Below are 17,089 nucleotides of genomic sequence, written 5' to 3'. Positions count from 1 at the left end.
ACCATGCTGTTATCTATGTCTATGGCTTTCAGTTTTATGTGAATGAAATCATATGGTTCTTAGCTTTAGCTGACTTATTTCATTTAGCAATAACATTCTCAAGGTTCATCCAAGTGGTCACAAATGGCAGTATTTTATCTTTTCTATGGCTGATTAGTATTCCATTATATATATTTACATCTTCTTTATCCAACTACCTTTAGAAGGACAGTTGAATTTTTTCCATTTCTTGGCCACCATGTCTTAGTCTCTTGCTAGAGCTATTGTTTGAAAATATCTTCTCCCACTTGAATGGTTACATTTTTGTTTTGTTGGTGGTTTCTTTTGCTGTGCAGAAGCTTTCTAGTTTGATATAGTCCCACTAATTTATTTTTTAAATATATTTTACTGATTTTTTACAGAGAGAGATAGTTAGAAACATTGATGAGAGAGAATCATCGATCAGCTGCCTCATGCACACCCCCTACTGGGTTTGCACCCACAACCAACGTACATGCCCTTGACCAGAATCGAACCTGGGACCTTTCAGTCCGCTGGTTGATGCTCTATCCACTGAGCCAAACCGGTTTCGGCCCATTCATTTATTTTTGCTTTAATTCCCTTGCCTTCAAGGACAAATCCATAAAATGTTCTTTAAAACCAAAGCCCTAAGTTTAGTACCTATTTTTCTTCTATGTAATTTATTGTTTCATATCTTATACTTAGGTCTTTGATCCATTTTAGTTTTTGCATTTGGTGACACACTGTAGTCTACAATAGTTTCATTCTTTTGCATATGGCTTTCCAGTTTTCCCAGCACTATTTATTAAAGAGGCTTTCTTTCCTCTACAGCAGTGTTTCCCAAAGTGTGGTACGAGTACCCTCAAGGGTACGGGAAGAGTTTGGGGGGGGGGACGCGTTGCACCGGAGTTTGGTGGGGATATGCACTGCACCGTGCTTAGCTGCGCCTAATTCTACGTTCTCATGAGTACGAGGGGTACTCAGCCTTACGAAAATTATAGAAGGGGCACACATATGTCAAAAGTTTGGGAAACACTGCTTTACAGTAATGCTTTTGGCTCCTTTGTCAAAAATTATTTGCCCATATACATGTGGTTTTATTTCTGGGCTCTCAATTCTGTTCCATTGGTCTGAGTATAAGTTTTTTGGCCCATACCATACTGCTTTGATCAGTGTTGCTCAGTAGTATTTGAAGTCAGGTAGTCTGATACCTCCAGGTTTGTTATTTTTTTTCTCATTATTGCTGTGGTTATTCTTCTGTCATTCCATACAAATCTGATATTTTGTTCTATTTGTTTAAAAAAATGTCATTGGGATTTTGATGGGTATTACATAGCTTTGGGAAACCCCATAATTTTAATGATGATTATTATTTTTGGATGGGTTTTGGGTAAATTTTCAGTTTTTCTTTGCACTTTGGTGTGTTATTTGAATTGTTTGTAGTAAGTACATATCATTTTTATAAAATTAATAAGATTATTCTTTAAAAATTAGAAAGAAAAGAGGAGTGGATAGTAGAAATGAAATGAGATATTTCCAATGTTGCTTCAATATTAGAATTACAAGGACTTGCTAATAGTTAACAAGGCACATAAAGAATTGTGGTTAATAGGGAGAGGGGGGCAGCAACATTAAATTGAATAAAACTTTGAGCTTAGTCCAAAAATTTAATCAATTATTACATCTGAAACATTATCATATAACAAAAATAATGACTTTACCTTTAGCTAGTAAAAATATGATCCAAGAAACTTTTAGCACCAACACAGAATTTATTTCAGTAGATATTCTAGTAAGCAATCAGAAAGAAGAAGAAAAATTTTACTATAGCTTTCTAATTATACCTGATTCCCTCCTACACACATTTTTTTAAATACAGACTTGATTACATAATAGAATACAGTCTATTTTAACTGCACAAATTTACACATGAACTTACTACTTTGTCTCACTTAGTGTTTATACCAAGGTAATATTGTGCCCATAGTAGTAAAACATTTTATTTAAAAAATTTAATTATGCACAGGAAATAGTATACTATACTGTACTTAGTTTTCAGTTATTTAATAGTTTTCTGCTCTGTTATCTAATGAAAATCAACATAATAAGCAGAAAAATAGAGGTCTGGGTTATTCTAATTCACCGATTCATTCACTTGTTGGAATTAACAAGTGAAATTAATAATGAATAGAGTTAATAAATATATAACTTTCCTTTATATTAATTATCTTCAATACTACTACTTGAAGGGGGCAGAAAATCTCATATACTACTCATTCTTTTTCCAAAGAAAAACTTTATAGAGATCTTACATGGGTATACTGTTGGAACGTGTGTTATGAGTTAAAAAATAATTTGGAAATTTTAATATAGGTGTTCATACTTATTTTTTACACAAAAATTATGTGCCCAACCCTGGCCAGATAGCCCAGTTGGTTGGGGCATGATCCAGTACACCAAAAGGTGCAGGTTCAATTCTAAGTCATGATACATATCTAGACTGTGGGGGTTCGACACCCTAGTCAGGACATGTATGGGAGGTAACCAACCGATGTTTCTTTCTAACCTCTCTCTCTCTCTCTCTCTCTCTCTCTCTCTCTCTCTCTCTCTCTCAAATCAATAAAAATATATCTTAGAGTGAGGATTTTAAAAAAGAATATGCCTGTAATAGAACCTCAATAAAGATTGAGTCAATGAACGTGCAGTTTTCCCAGAGTTGATGATACATTACACTGAAACAACTTCCACTTTATTAGTTCCCCTGTATAGTAAAAGACAAGTATTTCAAATGATTTTTCTTTATGAGAAGATAAATAAGCTGTTGGCCTTAGAACTATAACCTTACTTTATGAAGAAGCATGCTATAATCAATTAAACTACCCTGACATTATCAACATATTTTGGATAACTCCAGAAAGATCTTGCTTAAAAAAAAAAAAAAGTGAAAAATAAATGCATTCAACTACTTACAAACTGCTTGGTTGCATCAAATATATAAGTTCACATGTCCTAAAAGAAAAAAATAATTATATTAACATTATGGCTTTTTGTAAAGTTACATTTGTAATATTTTTCATAATTTAGAAATAAATTTTATTAGACTTTATTAATCTTATTTAAGAAGTATATGTTTAAAAAACAAAAAAATCATAGCATCATAAAACAAAGTTAAGGTATATTTTTCCAACTATGGCACTTCACACACATCATGGTAATATCTAATTACAAAAGGATTGGACTTCATATGTGCATCTGTAACTCATCTGTATATTTGTAATTGAATCTTGATCTTGTTAAAATCCCAGACCAGGTCATAAAAACCTATTTAATGAGTAGTTTCACTAAAATAACACAATTGAAAAGTACAATAAACCTACTTTTTTAGGACATACTTCCAGAATGGCAAAATAAGGATTTTCACAGAACTGTTTCCAGTGTAATAACTATAACTGGTGAAAATTATTTATTAAAAAACATTTAAAGTCTCTGGAAATTTTCCTAAGATTATACAAAGCAAAAATAGAAACATTTCTTCAAGAAATTTGACTAAATCTTGGTAAGAACAATGATAGTCTGTGGAATTTAAACAAAAACTTACTTCTTCCTCCTCTCTATCCCAGCATCGCAAAGCTCTAACGTGGGCAGGTGCAGCCAAGACACGGGCTCCCTCTCTCCAGAGCTCCCAGCCGAGGTCTATCTCTCTGGGAATCGCAAGATACCAGCATTCTTCATACCCCATGCCAGACAAACTGAGAGGGCTGGGCTCCCTTCCTCCCCAGTCATAGGACAAAAGATCCAGGAAGAGCAGATCAAGATTACTGGGGCTCTGACTTCCCTTACTCCAGTTAGCTGATAAGACAGAGGTTCTAACCAATAAAGGCAATCTGAGAAGACAAGGGATTATGGCCCCTTCTTAGCACCACACTCTTAAAGCAGAGTTGTCACTCAAAAAAGTGGAAACTATTCCCACTCTGATTTCCTGAGTAGTGGCACAATAGTATTGTCCAGGGAGAGATAGGCCTTAAGAACAGAGAGATCTGAAGCTCTCTCCAAGGAAATTAACTTCAATTAATATCAAAGAAAGAGACATAAGTCATTGGAAGAGAGTGTGGAAACAATCAAAGCTAAAAGCCCTGCTGAAAACAACGGAGATTTTGGTGGTAAGCAAGTAAGAGAAAGCTGGTAGCTATGTGGGAGCAAAAACCTAAATCCTAGGTCATCTAAGAGAGAACCAGGGGAAAAGCTAAGAAAAGCTCTCCTGAGGTTAGAACAAACCTCAAGACTGAACTCAAAGATTACTCTTGCAAAGGGAACCAAATTTAAATGGATCAGTCCAATACCATTGTAATTAACTTAATTATTAATACAGGAAAGGAGCAAAGGAAAGGCCAGACATTATAAGCAATCTTCCCACAATACTTGCTTGTCAATCACTCCTTGGAACAAAGGTCATTGGCTGGAATGTGTGTGGCCACTGCAAGCTCCAGATAATTTGAAATACTGAATCCCCTAAACAAAGGAATTCACCCTCTTGTGCTTTCAGGGCCTTTAGGACTCTGGTTACTCAGGGAGCGCTCTCCAGCGCTCTCCCACATGGCCCACAGCCATGTGGACTCACACACACAATGGACTAATGGACTGTAACTTGCCTAATGCTGTATTGGGCCTGGCTCCAACATGGAAACAAAACTCTGGACATCGGCTTTGCTTCTGGCTTTACCGAAACCACAGCTATATTTCTTCTCTTACTGAGATAAGGAAAAGGGAACTTTAGAAATCCAGGAATGTAATTCCATGAAAATAAAGCTTTCTCCTATATCTCATCCACTCATGAGGGCCTCCAGAAATACTTATTCCTACAACCCCACTAATCCCATTTCCCCAAGAATCCCACTTCCACCAATACTCAGGACATTGTCAAAAAATAAAGCAATCAGTTAGCAATCCATGGAAAGTAAAAGCTAGGTGCAATAGCAACCAAAGCAGTTAGATTAACAAGAGAGATCAGAGGAAAAGATCATCAAAGAGAACCCCACTAAAACCACTATCACCTCAGTGTGACTATACACATGCCCATGGCTACATGGAGGAGCAATATCAGAAGCTATACACTCTGGGATAAATAGGCTTCACTGAACTATTACAGCTAAGTCACTGGACAAATAAACAAGAAAAAGAATAACAACAGCAAGCCCCAGGATTGAGAAGAATCTATCCAGAGTTGCCAAAATGTTATAAAAAATGCCAGTTTGCAAAAATAAGTATGAAAGTGTGAACTCTACATAAGGAAAAAAGCAGGCAACAGAAACTGCATTTATAAAACCCAGGTGTCAGACTTAACAAAGACTTCAAAGCTGCTTTTATAAATATGCTTGAAGAACTAAAGGAAACCAGGCTGAAAGGGGAAATATATGCTGACTATGTCCCATCCTACAGAGAATACCAATAAAGAGACATAGTTATTTAAAAATAACCAAATGTAAATTTGAGTTGAAAGGTACAATAACCTAAATGAGAGATTCACAAGAATTAAATAATAGGTCCAAGTTGGCAGAAGAATCGCTAAACTTGAAGACAAAGTTAAAGAGATTAAGTAGTTTGAAGAACAAAGAGAAAAAGACAAAATGAAGAGGCTCATAGAAATGTGGGACACCAAAAAATGTAACAATATATAGGGTATTGGGAGTACTAGAAAGGGAGGAGGGAGGGGAAACTGAAATAATATTTAAAGAAGTAATGGCTAAAATTTTCCCAAATCCAATCTACACCCAGATGTATCAAAGTAAAAACGATGAAGACAAGAGAAAATCTTGAAAACAGTCAAAGAAAAATGTTCCAACATTAACAGCTATCTTCTCATTAGAAACAATGACCATCAGAAGGCAGTGGGATTACATATTCAAAGTGCTGAAGAAAAAAACAATCAAACAGGAATCATATATCTGCCAAAATTACATCTCAAAAGGGAAATTGAAAGAAAGGCATTCCCAAACAACATCAGGAAATCTATAGAACAGATTCACCTTCAAAAAAATACTTAAGAAGTTCTTCAAGCAAAAACTAGTGACCCAAGATAGTAATTCACATCAACATGAAAAAATAAAAAGCACTGGTAAAGATAATTATCTATAATAATAAAAACATAATATGCTAATTAGATTAGACAGCAGAATGACCTTCTGGACGTCATTCCAGACGTACTTCTAGATGAAGCTGCAGTGGCAGGAATAAAAGTAGAGGCACTTAGATGGTCAGGCAGGCAGGCAGAGGTCGTTAGGGGCATTGAGGCAGACAGGCAAGTGGTTAGGGGCGATCAGGAAGGAAGGTAGGTAAGCAGTTAGGAGCCAGTGGTCCCAAATTGCTAGGAGGATGTCCAACTGCCATTTTAGGGATCCATAGGGATCAGGCCTACACCAGTAGTTGGACATCCCCTGAGGGGTTCCAGATCGCAAGAGGGTGCAAGTCGGGCTGAGGGACCCTGCCCCACCTATCTAATTCCAGAATATATTTCTATCACCCCATAAAGAAACTCAATACATAACAGTCCTTACTCCCCACTCACTTCACTTCCCAGAATGTAATTAGTAGTGAAGATAATTACATTCTGTATATATCTGTGCTGTCAAATATGGTAGTCACAAGCAAATGTAAAATATCTCTTTAATAACTTTTATATTGGCTTTGTATTTTCTTAATGAAATGTAATTCACATAACATAAAATTAACTATTTTAGTCTATAAATTCAATAATTTTTATTATATTCACTTATTTAGACAATCATCACCATTATTTAATTACAAAATATTCCTATCTCCCCATAAAGAAAATCAATATGTAAAAGCCCTTACTCCTCACTCCCTTCACTTCCCACTCCCTGGCAATCACTAATCTACTTTCTGTCTCTATGGATATGTTTATTTAGACATTTCATCTGATGGAATATATGGTCTTTTGTGTCTAGCTTTTTTCACTCAGCTTAATGTTTTTGAAGTTCATTTATGTTATAGCATGTAACAGTATTTTATTCCTTTTTATCAATCAATAATATTCCATCATATGGATATAGCATATTTGTTTATTCATTCATTAGTTGATAAGACATTTGGGTTGTTTTCACTTTTCAGCTATTACAAATAATGCTATGGACTTTTGTGTACATTTTTTGTGTGAATGATACATGCTGAAATGAGACATCTTAAGATATGTAGGTTAAATAAATGTTAAAATTAATTGCACTTGTTCCCTTTTACTTTAGTCATGTAGCTATTAGAACATTTAAAATGCATGCCTAATATTTCACTGACCTAGAAAGAACTCTCCAAAAGTTCATTTGGAACAATAAAAGACCCCGAATAGCCACAGCAATCCTGAGAAAGAAGAGTAAAGTAGGAGGGATCTCAATACCAGACTTCAAGCTGTATTACAAAGCCACTGTTCTCAAAATAGCCTGGTACTGGCACAAGAACAGACATATAGATCAATGGAATAGAATTGAGAACACAGATATCAACCCAAATCACTATGCTCAATTAATATTTGACAAAGGAGACACGAATATACAATGGAATCAAGACAGTCTCTTCAATAAATGGTGTTGGGAAAATTGGACAGATACATGCAAAAGAATGAAACTAGATCACCAACTTACACCATATACAAAAATAAACTCAAAATGGATACAGGACTTAAACATAAGACGGGAAACCATAAAAATACTAGAAGCATCCACAGGCAACAAAATCTCAGACATATGCCAAAAGAACTTCTTCACTGATACTGCCCCTAGGGCAATGGAAGCTAAAGAGAAAATAAACAAATGGGACTACATCAAAATAAAAGGCTTTTTTACAGCAAAAGAAACCATCAACAAAACAACAAGAAAGCCCACAGTGTGGGAGAACATATTTGCAAATGTTACCACTGATAAAGGTTTAATCTCCAACATCTACAAACAGCTTATACAACTAAATAAAAGGAAGATGAATGATCCAATTAAAAAATGGGCAATGGACCTAAATAGAATATTTTCAAAAGAAGACAGAAGGAAGGCCAAAAGGCACATGAAAACATGCTCAAAGTCACTAATTATCCGAGAGATGCAAATCAAAACAACAATGCGGTACCATCTCACACCTGTCAGAATGGCCAACATCAACAAATCAACAAACGACAAGTGTTGGCGAGGTTGTGGAGAAAAAGGAACCCTCGTGCACTGCTGGTGGGAATGCAGACTGGTGCAACCACTGTGGAGAACAGTGTGGAGTTTCCTCAAAAAACTGAAAATGGAACTCCCATTTGACCCAGTAATCCCACTCCTAGGCATATATCCCAAGAAACTAGAAACACCAATCAGAAAGGATATATGCACCCCTATGTTCATAGCAGCACAATCTACAATAGCTAGAATCTGGAAACAGCCTAGGTGCCCGTCAGCAGATGATTGGATCAAAAAACCATGGTACATCTACACAATGGAATACTATGCTGCCATAAAAAAAGAAGGAATTCTCATCGTTTGCAGCAACCTGGATGGAATTGGAGAACATCATGCTGAGTGAAATAAGCCAGTCAATGAAAGAGAAACACCACATGGCCTCACTCATTTATGGATAATAAAGAACATTATAAACTGACAAACCAAAAGTCAGATATAAAGACAGTAAAGCAACAAGCAGACTGTAAAATTACAGCGGGGAGAGTAGGGAGATCTGGGGGAGATAAGAGATCAACCGAAGGACTTGTATACATGCATATAAGTACAACCAATGGACACAAAACTCTGGGGAGGGAGGGTATGTATGGGGGGGGGGGGGGGGCAATGTTAAAATATGTACACAGATAATAATTTAATTTAAAAAATGGGAAAAAAAGAAGAAGAAAAAAAAAAACCAAACCACACTACCTTAAAATCAAGCAAATTATATTTATTGGTACAGATGGTGAAGTTGTAGGTAAATATAATAAATACTTATGAAAGCTTAATGTTTTATATTACACAAACATTAATTGAACTGCTATTATGTCCAAAAAATTATATGGCTCATATGAAAATTTAGAGATTTTAAAATTAATGGGTAGGCAAAAAACAACACATTTATGCAACTATTTAATAAGAATGTTGTATGAAATCTCATTATTCTATATCTATTACAAAAATATCCTGATTCAGTATTATTGCTTAACCATTAATTTCTGTAAAATTGGCTTGAGTACATTTTTATCTTTATAATATTTATTTGGCATTCAGGACTTAAACTTACTATTACATTCCCAAGAGTACTGAAGCACAATGCCAAATAAATGATCATTACGTACTAATTGAAAATATTGAAATGTAACCTGCTTGGCTTCTACGCCATTGTAATACACTCGTGCAACCAATATCTTTTATTAAATCCCATTCATCAGAAAAAAAATTTAAAAAAAATAAAAAAATGCATGCCTAGCACTGTATTTCTTTTTTTAAGTACATTTTTATATTTTTTATTATTTTTAATAGATTTTTATTGATTGCAGAGAGGAAGGCAGAGGGGGAGAGAGATAGAAACATCAATGATGTGAGAGAGAATCACTCATCAGGCATGCCCCCAACTGGGGATCAAGTCCATAACCCTTAACCAGAATCGAACCGGGGACCATTCGGTCTGCAGGATGATACTCTATTCACTGAGTCAAACTGATTAGGGCCCTTGCACTGTATTTCTATGTCACAGCACTACTATAGCTAAAAATAGCTTTAAAAAACTACTATTTATAAAGCCCTTAGTATGTTCTAGGAGACAAGATAACCAGCAACACTATCTTAGTTAATTCTATATTACCCTAAAAAGAAAGCATTATTAGATATATTTGACAGATTGAAATTGAGGTTTAGAAAAGTTAAGTATTTTTCCTAGCCCACACAGTTGTAAAAGAAAAAATTAATATTCATACTTGGATCTGTTTAGCTTTACTAAAGTTATAATCACTACAGCCTGTAATCTATATATATAAAAGCCTAATATGCAAATTGTCCCCTCGGGAGTTTGACCAAGAGACAGGGAGCTTGATTGCTCACTATGACGTGTGCTAACCACCAGGGGGTGACATGGAACGAAGGAAAGTCCCGGCTGGCAGCCAGCAGCAGGAAGGCCAGATCAGCTCTGATCACCAGCCAGGCCTAGGGACCCTACCCGTGTACGATTTTCGGGCACCAGGCCTCTAGTATGTACATAAAGTATAACCTCAAATTAACAGGTTTTGATATCACAGTTAAACTTCACAACTGCTCTTCAGAAAACAGTACAAATAAAATTTTAAAACCCTGCCAGTCCACTTCAAGGCCAGTAAACACTGGATTATCTCATGTAACCAGTAAATAAAAATTGTAATCCCTTTTAGAAAGACCTGAGTGACCTTGTAAAGCCAAAAATGACTACATTAATCCTCAGTGAACCTCATAAGGCCAAATATGACTATATTACTCCCTTGCTTAAACTCAATGACTCCCATCATCTGCAGGAGAAAGTCTAATCCACTATCAATCTGATCCCTTCCTGCCTTTCAGCCTCTAGAAATATTAAAATACATTGTGGTACTGCTTTCACTTTATACACATACTAATCTGCTTAGGATGCTCAGTCCCAGTTCCTACACATTGCGTTTGGTGAGTTTCTGTTTATCCTTTAAACCTTCAGATATTGCCTTCTATAAGTTTTTCCTGATCAAAAACAGCCCATAATCACCTTCAACATGTACAATATTTTGCTCATTGTATAATTTCTACTTCTTATATATAATCTTCTAAAATAGAGCATCACATGTATTATTATACATTTTATTACAAAATATATTTATTTACTGTAAGCTTATTTTTAAAATATGTTTTTATTGATTTTATTTTTATTTTATTTTTAGAGAGGAAGGAAAAGGGAAATACAGAAACAATGATGAGAAACATTTATCGGCCGCCTCCTGCACACACCTTACTGGGGATTGAGCCTGCAATCCAGGCATGTGCCCTGACCAGTAATAAAACCAGTGATTGCTTAGTGCAAGCATTTCAAACTTGACAAGACAATGGGAGGGAGAAACAAAACAAAACAAAACAAAAAACAAAAAAACAAATGTACTCCCAACACCAATAACCCCAATATAAGTGACCACCAGAAAAAAAGAGAATTAGGAAAGAGAAAAGAAAGCAAAAATGATATTCGCTATATTTGTTCAGTATAGAGGAGGTAGAAAGAGAATGAGTGGATAAAAAGAAAACATTTTTAAAGAAAAAAAAAATTAAAAAATAAGGTTAAAAAAATAGAATGAAGAAAAAATAATGCAAAAAAATTTTTAAATAAAAGATTAAAAAATAAAAATGTGAAGTGTCATTTATTTCAGCCAAGTTTTAATGCTCCATGGGGGCTGGTTTAATATCCCACTCTTCTGTTCCGTCTACCACTTCTCAGTTTCCTGTTAGGTAGTCAGCAGGTTGAAGTTCCAAGCGATCCACTGCTTTTCTGTCTGTGTCCATCTCCACAGTCTTGATTGCAAGCAGGCAGAACCAATCTGCCCGTTGTCAATTTTTATCTCTCAAGCACCTGTTTCTGACAGGGCTATAGGTAGGGAGGGTACTGTACTGCTTTCTGAGCCTGAACATCTCTATTCAAATCAGTGCCTGAGGGCTCTTCACAGCTATTCATTTTTGTGTTCTTTGTACTGCTCTGGGTATAGTCTGGGTGTGGGTGTATTAGCTGCCTTGAGGCTGCTTGGAAGGGCTGGCTCTTCAGGAGATACATGGCTGCTTAGGTCCAGAGAAGTCAGGAATGTCCCAGCGCCAGACTCCCGGTCACTTCTCCCCGACCTGCTCACCTCCACAGCCTCTCCCCAGATTCCACAAATCTGCACCTCAGCCACGAGTGCGTGTTTGTATTTGAAAGTCCTATGAGCTGAGTTTAGGGAATAAAAGCAAAGAGCAAAGAGGCAAAACAACTGGGCAAACGCTAGTTTCTCTCTCCCTGGGCAGTTCTTCAGGCCACCCCTCTGGGCCCAGCCTCTCATGACTGTGGACTTAGATCTAGAACCCCCTGACACCAGCAGCCGTGTGGACTTTCTTTCCACAGTTGAATGTTACGCCTGGCCCCTCATGCAGGAGGCAACCAATTTATCTCTCTCTCTCTCTCTCTCTCTCTCTCTCTCTCTCTCTCTCTCTCTCTCTCTCTCTCTTTCTCGCTCTTTCTCTCTCTCTGCCTCCCCCTCCCTTCCCCTCCCTCCCTTCTTTCCTCTGTCCCTCTCTCTCCTCTCCCCACTGATTCTCCCTTCCACTCTTTTGGAAAATCAATGGGAAAAATATCCTTAGGTGAGGATTTTTTTTAAAGCCCTAGGCCAATCTTCCATTTTATTTCCACTTTTCTCATTCACCATCACACCTCTGAAGTTGGGCTAATATACCAACCAAAAAGAAAATGAAAAAAATAAAAACATCCTTTTGAGAAGATGTTTCTTTTCAACTCTTATCTCCATACTCATTCTCTAACTTAATAAGGACACATCTTTTTTTTCCCTTCTCCTCTTACAACTGCTTATTTAGCTAAAACATTAACTTTCATATTCTTTTACCCAAATAAAATGAGCCCCTAAATGAACATAGTAATAGGCACATGCCAAATTAAGGACTGTAATACTAGGAGTGCAGACTTGGATGAAAAGTACTAGTTTATTAAAAACTTAACCTAAGTTTATCTGAATTTCATCTTTTTCCTAGTTGAGCAAAAAGTCTTCTAAACCACCATTGGGAATACAATCATGGCTTGGTAGTATAGATTACATATACCTTCCATCACCAATATGTTTTCTTTTTCAAAATTAAATAACATCATTAAGAAGAAGTTTAAATTTAGGTCACTCTTCCACTCAAAACTATAAGTCTTCTCACAGAGAAGGCTAAAGTGGGAACTAAGCTTAAAGTTTGGTAAAAACAAATGGACACATGAAAATATATAAAAACAATTAATTTTGGAGGAAACATTCAGAATGCATATAATTGGATAAATTAAAAAGTGAAGAATAAGAAAAGTTATAGCAACGGGAACAAGTTTAAGGGGTAATAACCTAATAACTTTGCCTGGCTGGTGTGGCTCAGTAGTTGAGCATTGACTTATGAACAAGGAGGTCACAGTTTAATTCCTGGTCAGGGCACATGCCCATGTTTTGGGCTCAATCCCCAGTAAGGGGCGTGCAGGAGAAGGCCAAGCAATGATTCTCATCATTAACGCTTCTATTTTTCTCTCCTTCTCCCTTTCTCTCTGAAATCAATAAAAATATATTTTTAAAAAGATACCTAATAACTTTACTAAATATGTAATTGTTCCCAGAGGGAATCTAACCATGAAAAGTTATATAAAAAACCAGGGTATAATCCTAATAAAATTTTTACTTTACCTTTCTAATTTTCTGTAGAGTGCACACAATACATTATACTTCTTCAAGAGTCTTGACATAGCATTATCAACTTTGGTACTGGTATCAATTTCTTTTAGTAAGTAAGAAAATTTATAGACACTACAAAGAAAAGAATAGAAAAAAGTGAATTACAATTTTAAAAATTTATTTTATTTCATTTTCAAAGCATAGACATTTCAATTCAAAATATTATCAGCTCTATATCAAATCACTATGAATATCCTTTGGAAGGAATTACTTTTTTTATTTTCCTAGAATTTGAAGAGAAAAATAATCTACTAGTCTTCAACCTACACCCTTATATCTATATATCTATGCCTACATCTATTTATCATTAAGAATACAGAAAAGGATAATAAAAGTCATATATATATATATATTTCTATTATCTACCTATATATTTTTAAAAGTTCACATTTATTTATCCAATTCCAACATAAACTCAATTATTTCATGTCATGCTTATAACTCTTCATTGGCAGTGAGAAAGCCTAGAATCCATCTATCTTTAATTTATTGACTCAATCTCCCTGTACGTAACCACCTTGCATCTCCAAAGCTCCCCCTCATGGGTACTCTCCTCTCCTGTTCCAACCGACTTCCCATTCCTAGACCGCCCTCAAGGGGAGCCACCAGACCCATTCATACGCTGTTCAGCAACTAAAGTTACAGGTTTCATTCCAAAAAATGGGCTGGAGATAGTTATCTTGAGAATTGGAAAAATATAAATTTCAGCTGTCAGCGAAGGACACAAAGCCCAAAAAGAAGGTTATTAAAAGTTTCTTTGCCGGAACCGGTTTGGCTCAGTGGATAGAGCGTCGGCCTGGAGACTGAAGGGTCCCTGGTTCGATTCCGGTCAAGGGCATGTACCTTGGCTGCAGGTACATCCCCAGTAGGGGGTGTGCGAGAGGCAGCTGGTCGATGTTTCTCTCTCATCGACGTTTCTAACTCTCTATCCCTCTTCCTTCCTCTCTGTAAAAATCAATAAAATATTAAAAAAAAAAAAAAAAGTTCCTTTGATATAGAAGGGATTAGGGCAGCCATGACACACTATGTGGAAAATCCAATAAAGGGGGGGAGAAATGATATGGAGTAGATGACCAGATGGTTACTTAGAAAAGAGAGTGGAGCAAATGTGTAGATTCATCCAGGAAAAAAAGAAATCAACCTTAGAATAGCATGTATTCAAGAATCACTCAGTTTCAGTTTTAATGAGATATATGGCATTACCTATCCATGGAGCACCATGAAAACTGTGAATTGTGAATACAAAGACTTCTGTTAATTTATGTGACTGTCTATTCCTTCTGTGGCCCTCCCTTGAAGGAAAAAAGAGGCAGGGTAGACAGGCAGGCAGGCTGGCAGGCTGGCATAAAAAGCCATAATTAAGACACACAGATTTGTTGATAACTACATATTCTAGACCAATGATCCATGAGTAGACACTAGTCTGTGAAATGTTTGTTACCAGTCCACAATTAAACACAAGTACAGAAATTAAAAGTAAGCATGTTATGGCAATTTGACATTAATTTTATACCTGCTGAATCTTATAATAAAAAGTTTAGTCCTGTGTCTACTATGATTTTGTTTCATTTTTTATATACATTTTAAAAAAATATTGGAAATAAAAAACAACTAATCCTTCACCAGAGCACATTTAAGATGTAACTGTCCAGATAACACTCCTGGACAGTTACCAGAACAGTGAAAGTTGCATAAGAAAAAAGTATACCAAATACATTACTATATTTATGACGTGCCCAAGTTATAAATCAGGTTGCTCTGTGAATACTCAAGAAAACGGGTTTAGGAAAAGCCTTGCAGGAAAATTACTTCATTTTATAAATAAAAGATGTAATAGCCTTTCTCTATCATATTTATTTAATAGTCTATGAATATAATACTGTATTGCAATCATCTGTTTACTTTTATCTTCCACACTGAATTGAGTTTCTTGAGATTGGAGATTATTTCTCACCTTTATATCATTAGAACCTGCATATTATATTATCTAATAGTTGTTCAAGTTTTCTTTCTTTCCTTTTTTTTTGGGGGGGGGGGGGCGGACAGCAGGTAATGGGGAGGCAGGGCTACAGAAAAAGAGATTAAGACCCCTAACATGTTACAGGTATTGACTATGAACTACAGTAAACCCTCAATTTTGTAGACCTTGATTTAACGCATTTTGGATTTAACAAACAAAATTTCTGGTCCATACGCTACATGTGAAAATTAACACTCTGGTTAATTTTAAAATGCTTTTAGCCAAGATGTGCTTATAATTAAATTAACATTTTAGCAAATAGGCCATATGTTGGAAAAAAAAACACTGTGATAATTCCGCCAACATAAATCTCTATTATAAAAAGCCAGTGGCCGTAAAGCTAGAACAATCAAATGACCGGTCACCAGGAGGTGCATGGAGCACCTCTGAGTCCCTCCACGGGCCCGCGAGCTGCTTGCGGTGGCAGGTTGGGGCTCACAGCTCACTCACAGAGGCAGCGGCAACCTCCTAGCGGGTCTGGGGTCCTGCAGATACAGCAGGTCTGGGTCTCATGCACTTTTGCACACTGGGCCTCTAGTATTAGATATCTACAACTATAGTCTACATATTTAAATCCAAGTCAGGGCTTGTAAGCAATATTTGAGAATGATTAGCATGTGATCACACCACATCGTGTGCAGTAGTAATTGGTTCTATTGTCAAACAGTGTGACTTTCTGCACCAGTTTTAACAAGTTAGGGCAATGTTCCCACATGCACTAAGCCAGGCCCAGCCTTGTGCCTTTGTTTATTCATGTGACTCATGAGTGCATGCATTTACTGAACCTACTGAGTATAAATTTAAAATTAGTGATATATACGGAAAACTTTTCATACATACTTAATTTTAATTACACAAAACGTGTCTACATAAGTAAAAATAGGTAAGCTAATTTGTCAATTTAACATATGCATTTGGAAAACCTACTTTATTATATAATATAACGGATTTTGGGTCTTAACCCCTTGCCCAAGTTAGCCCATTATATCAAGTTTTTACATCTCTATTCATCATAAGTTACTTAATTCTTGAAATTCTCTAAAATAGCTAATAATTTTCACTTCATAGATGAGGAACTTGAGACTCAAGGCTCAGAAGCCTGCTCCAACTAATATAGCTTAAAAAACAACAGAGCCAGATTTATATCCAGTTTATGTTAATCCAAATATCCATATTATTTCTAATCTTCTAAAGCCGATAAATCATTTGCTGAATGGATAAATTAATGTGAAAATTTACTTACATATTTTTATTATTTTTCAGCTACATAAAAACCACTTTGATTTAGCAATTTTATTTAATAAAGTTAAACTGCCAGCTCTAAGAGGGAAACCAATTCTAATTCACTAGATCAGCTTTTTCAACCTTTTTCTTCACACATAAACTAATTTCTAAAATTCTGTGGCACACCAAAAAATATGTTTTTTGCTGATCTGACAAAAAAGTAGGTATAAGTATGATTCATTCACTTTACTTGACAATTTAAGGCAAAGGAGGTCATGTATTATATGTTTTAAAAATTTTTGTGGTACACATTGAAAATCACTGCAATAGGTTAAATATGATTATACCAGGCCTATGTTTCCACATTTTATATAGAGGTAATA

The 17,089-nt window shown here is 35.8% G+C and overlaps 1 protein-coding gene and 1 long non-coding RNA gene across 8 annotated transcripts in view; one reads left to right on the top strand and one right to left on the bottom strand.

Moving 5' to 3' along the window:
- LOC311620254 overlaps positions 1-17,089 on the top strand; it is a 387,779-nt gene that overhangs the window by 218,318 nt on the left and 152,372 nt on the right. The gene's annotated exons all lie outside the window — the stretch shown is intronic.
- The window catches only part of RB1 (RB transcriptional corepressor 1), a 154,054-nt gene that overhangs the window by 112,813 nt on the left and 24,152 nt on the right, over positions 1-17,089 (bottom strand). For all 7 annotated transcript variants that reach the window (XM_084879349.1, XM_084879344.1, XM_084879346.1 and 4 more), the window contains exons 4-6: positions 13,415-13,534; positions 2,971-3,009; positions 1,722-1,789 (exon numbers count right to left, since the gene is read on the bottom strand). In XM_084879349.1, the coding sequence (XP_084735475.1) occupies positions 1,722-1,789; positions 2,971-3,009; positions 13,415-13,534 (227 nt within the window). The remainder of the gene's footprint in view (positions 1-1,721; positions 1,790-2,970; positions 3,010-13,414; positions 13,535-17,089) is intronic.

Source organism: Pipistrellus hanaki, assembly GCF_964339955.1.
Source record: "Pipistrellus hanaki genome assembly, chromosome: 3".
NCBI lineage: Eukaryota > Metazoa > Chordata > Mammalia > Chiroptera > Vespertilionidae > Pipistrellus > Pipistrellus hanaki.
The sequence above is the reverse complement of the archived record's forward strand: the minus strand, read 5'-3'. Positions and strand labels throughout refer to the sequence as shown.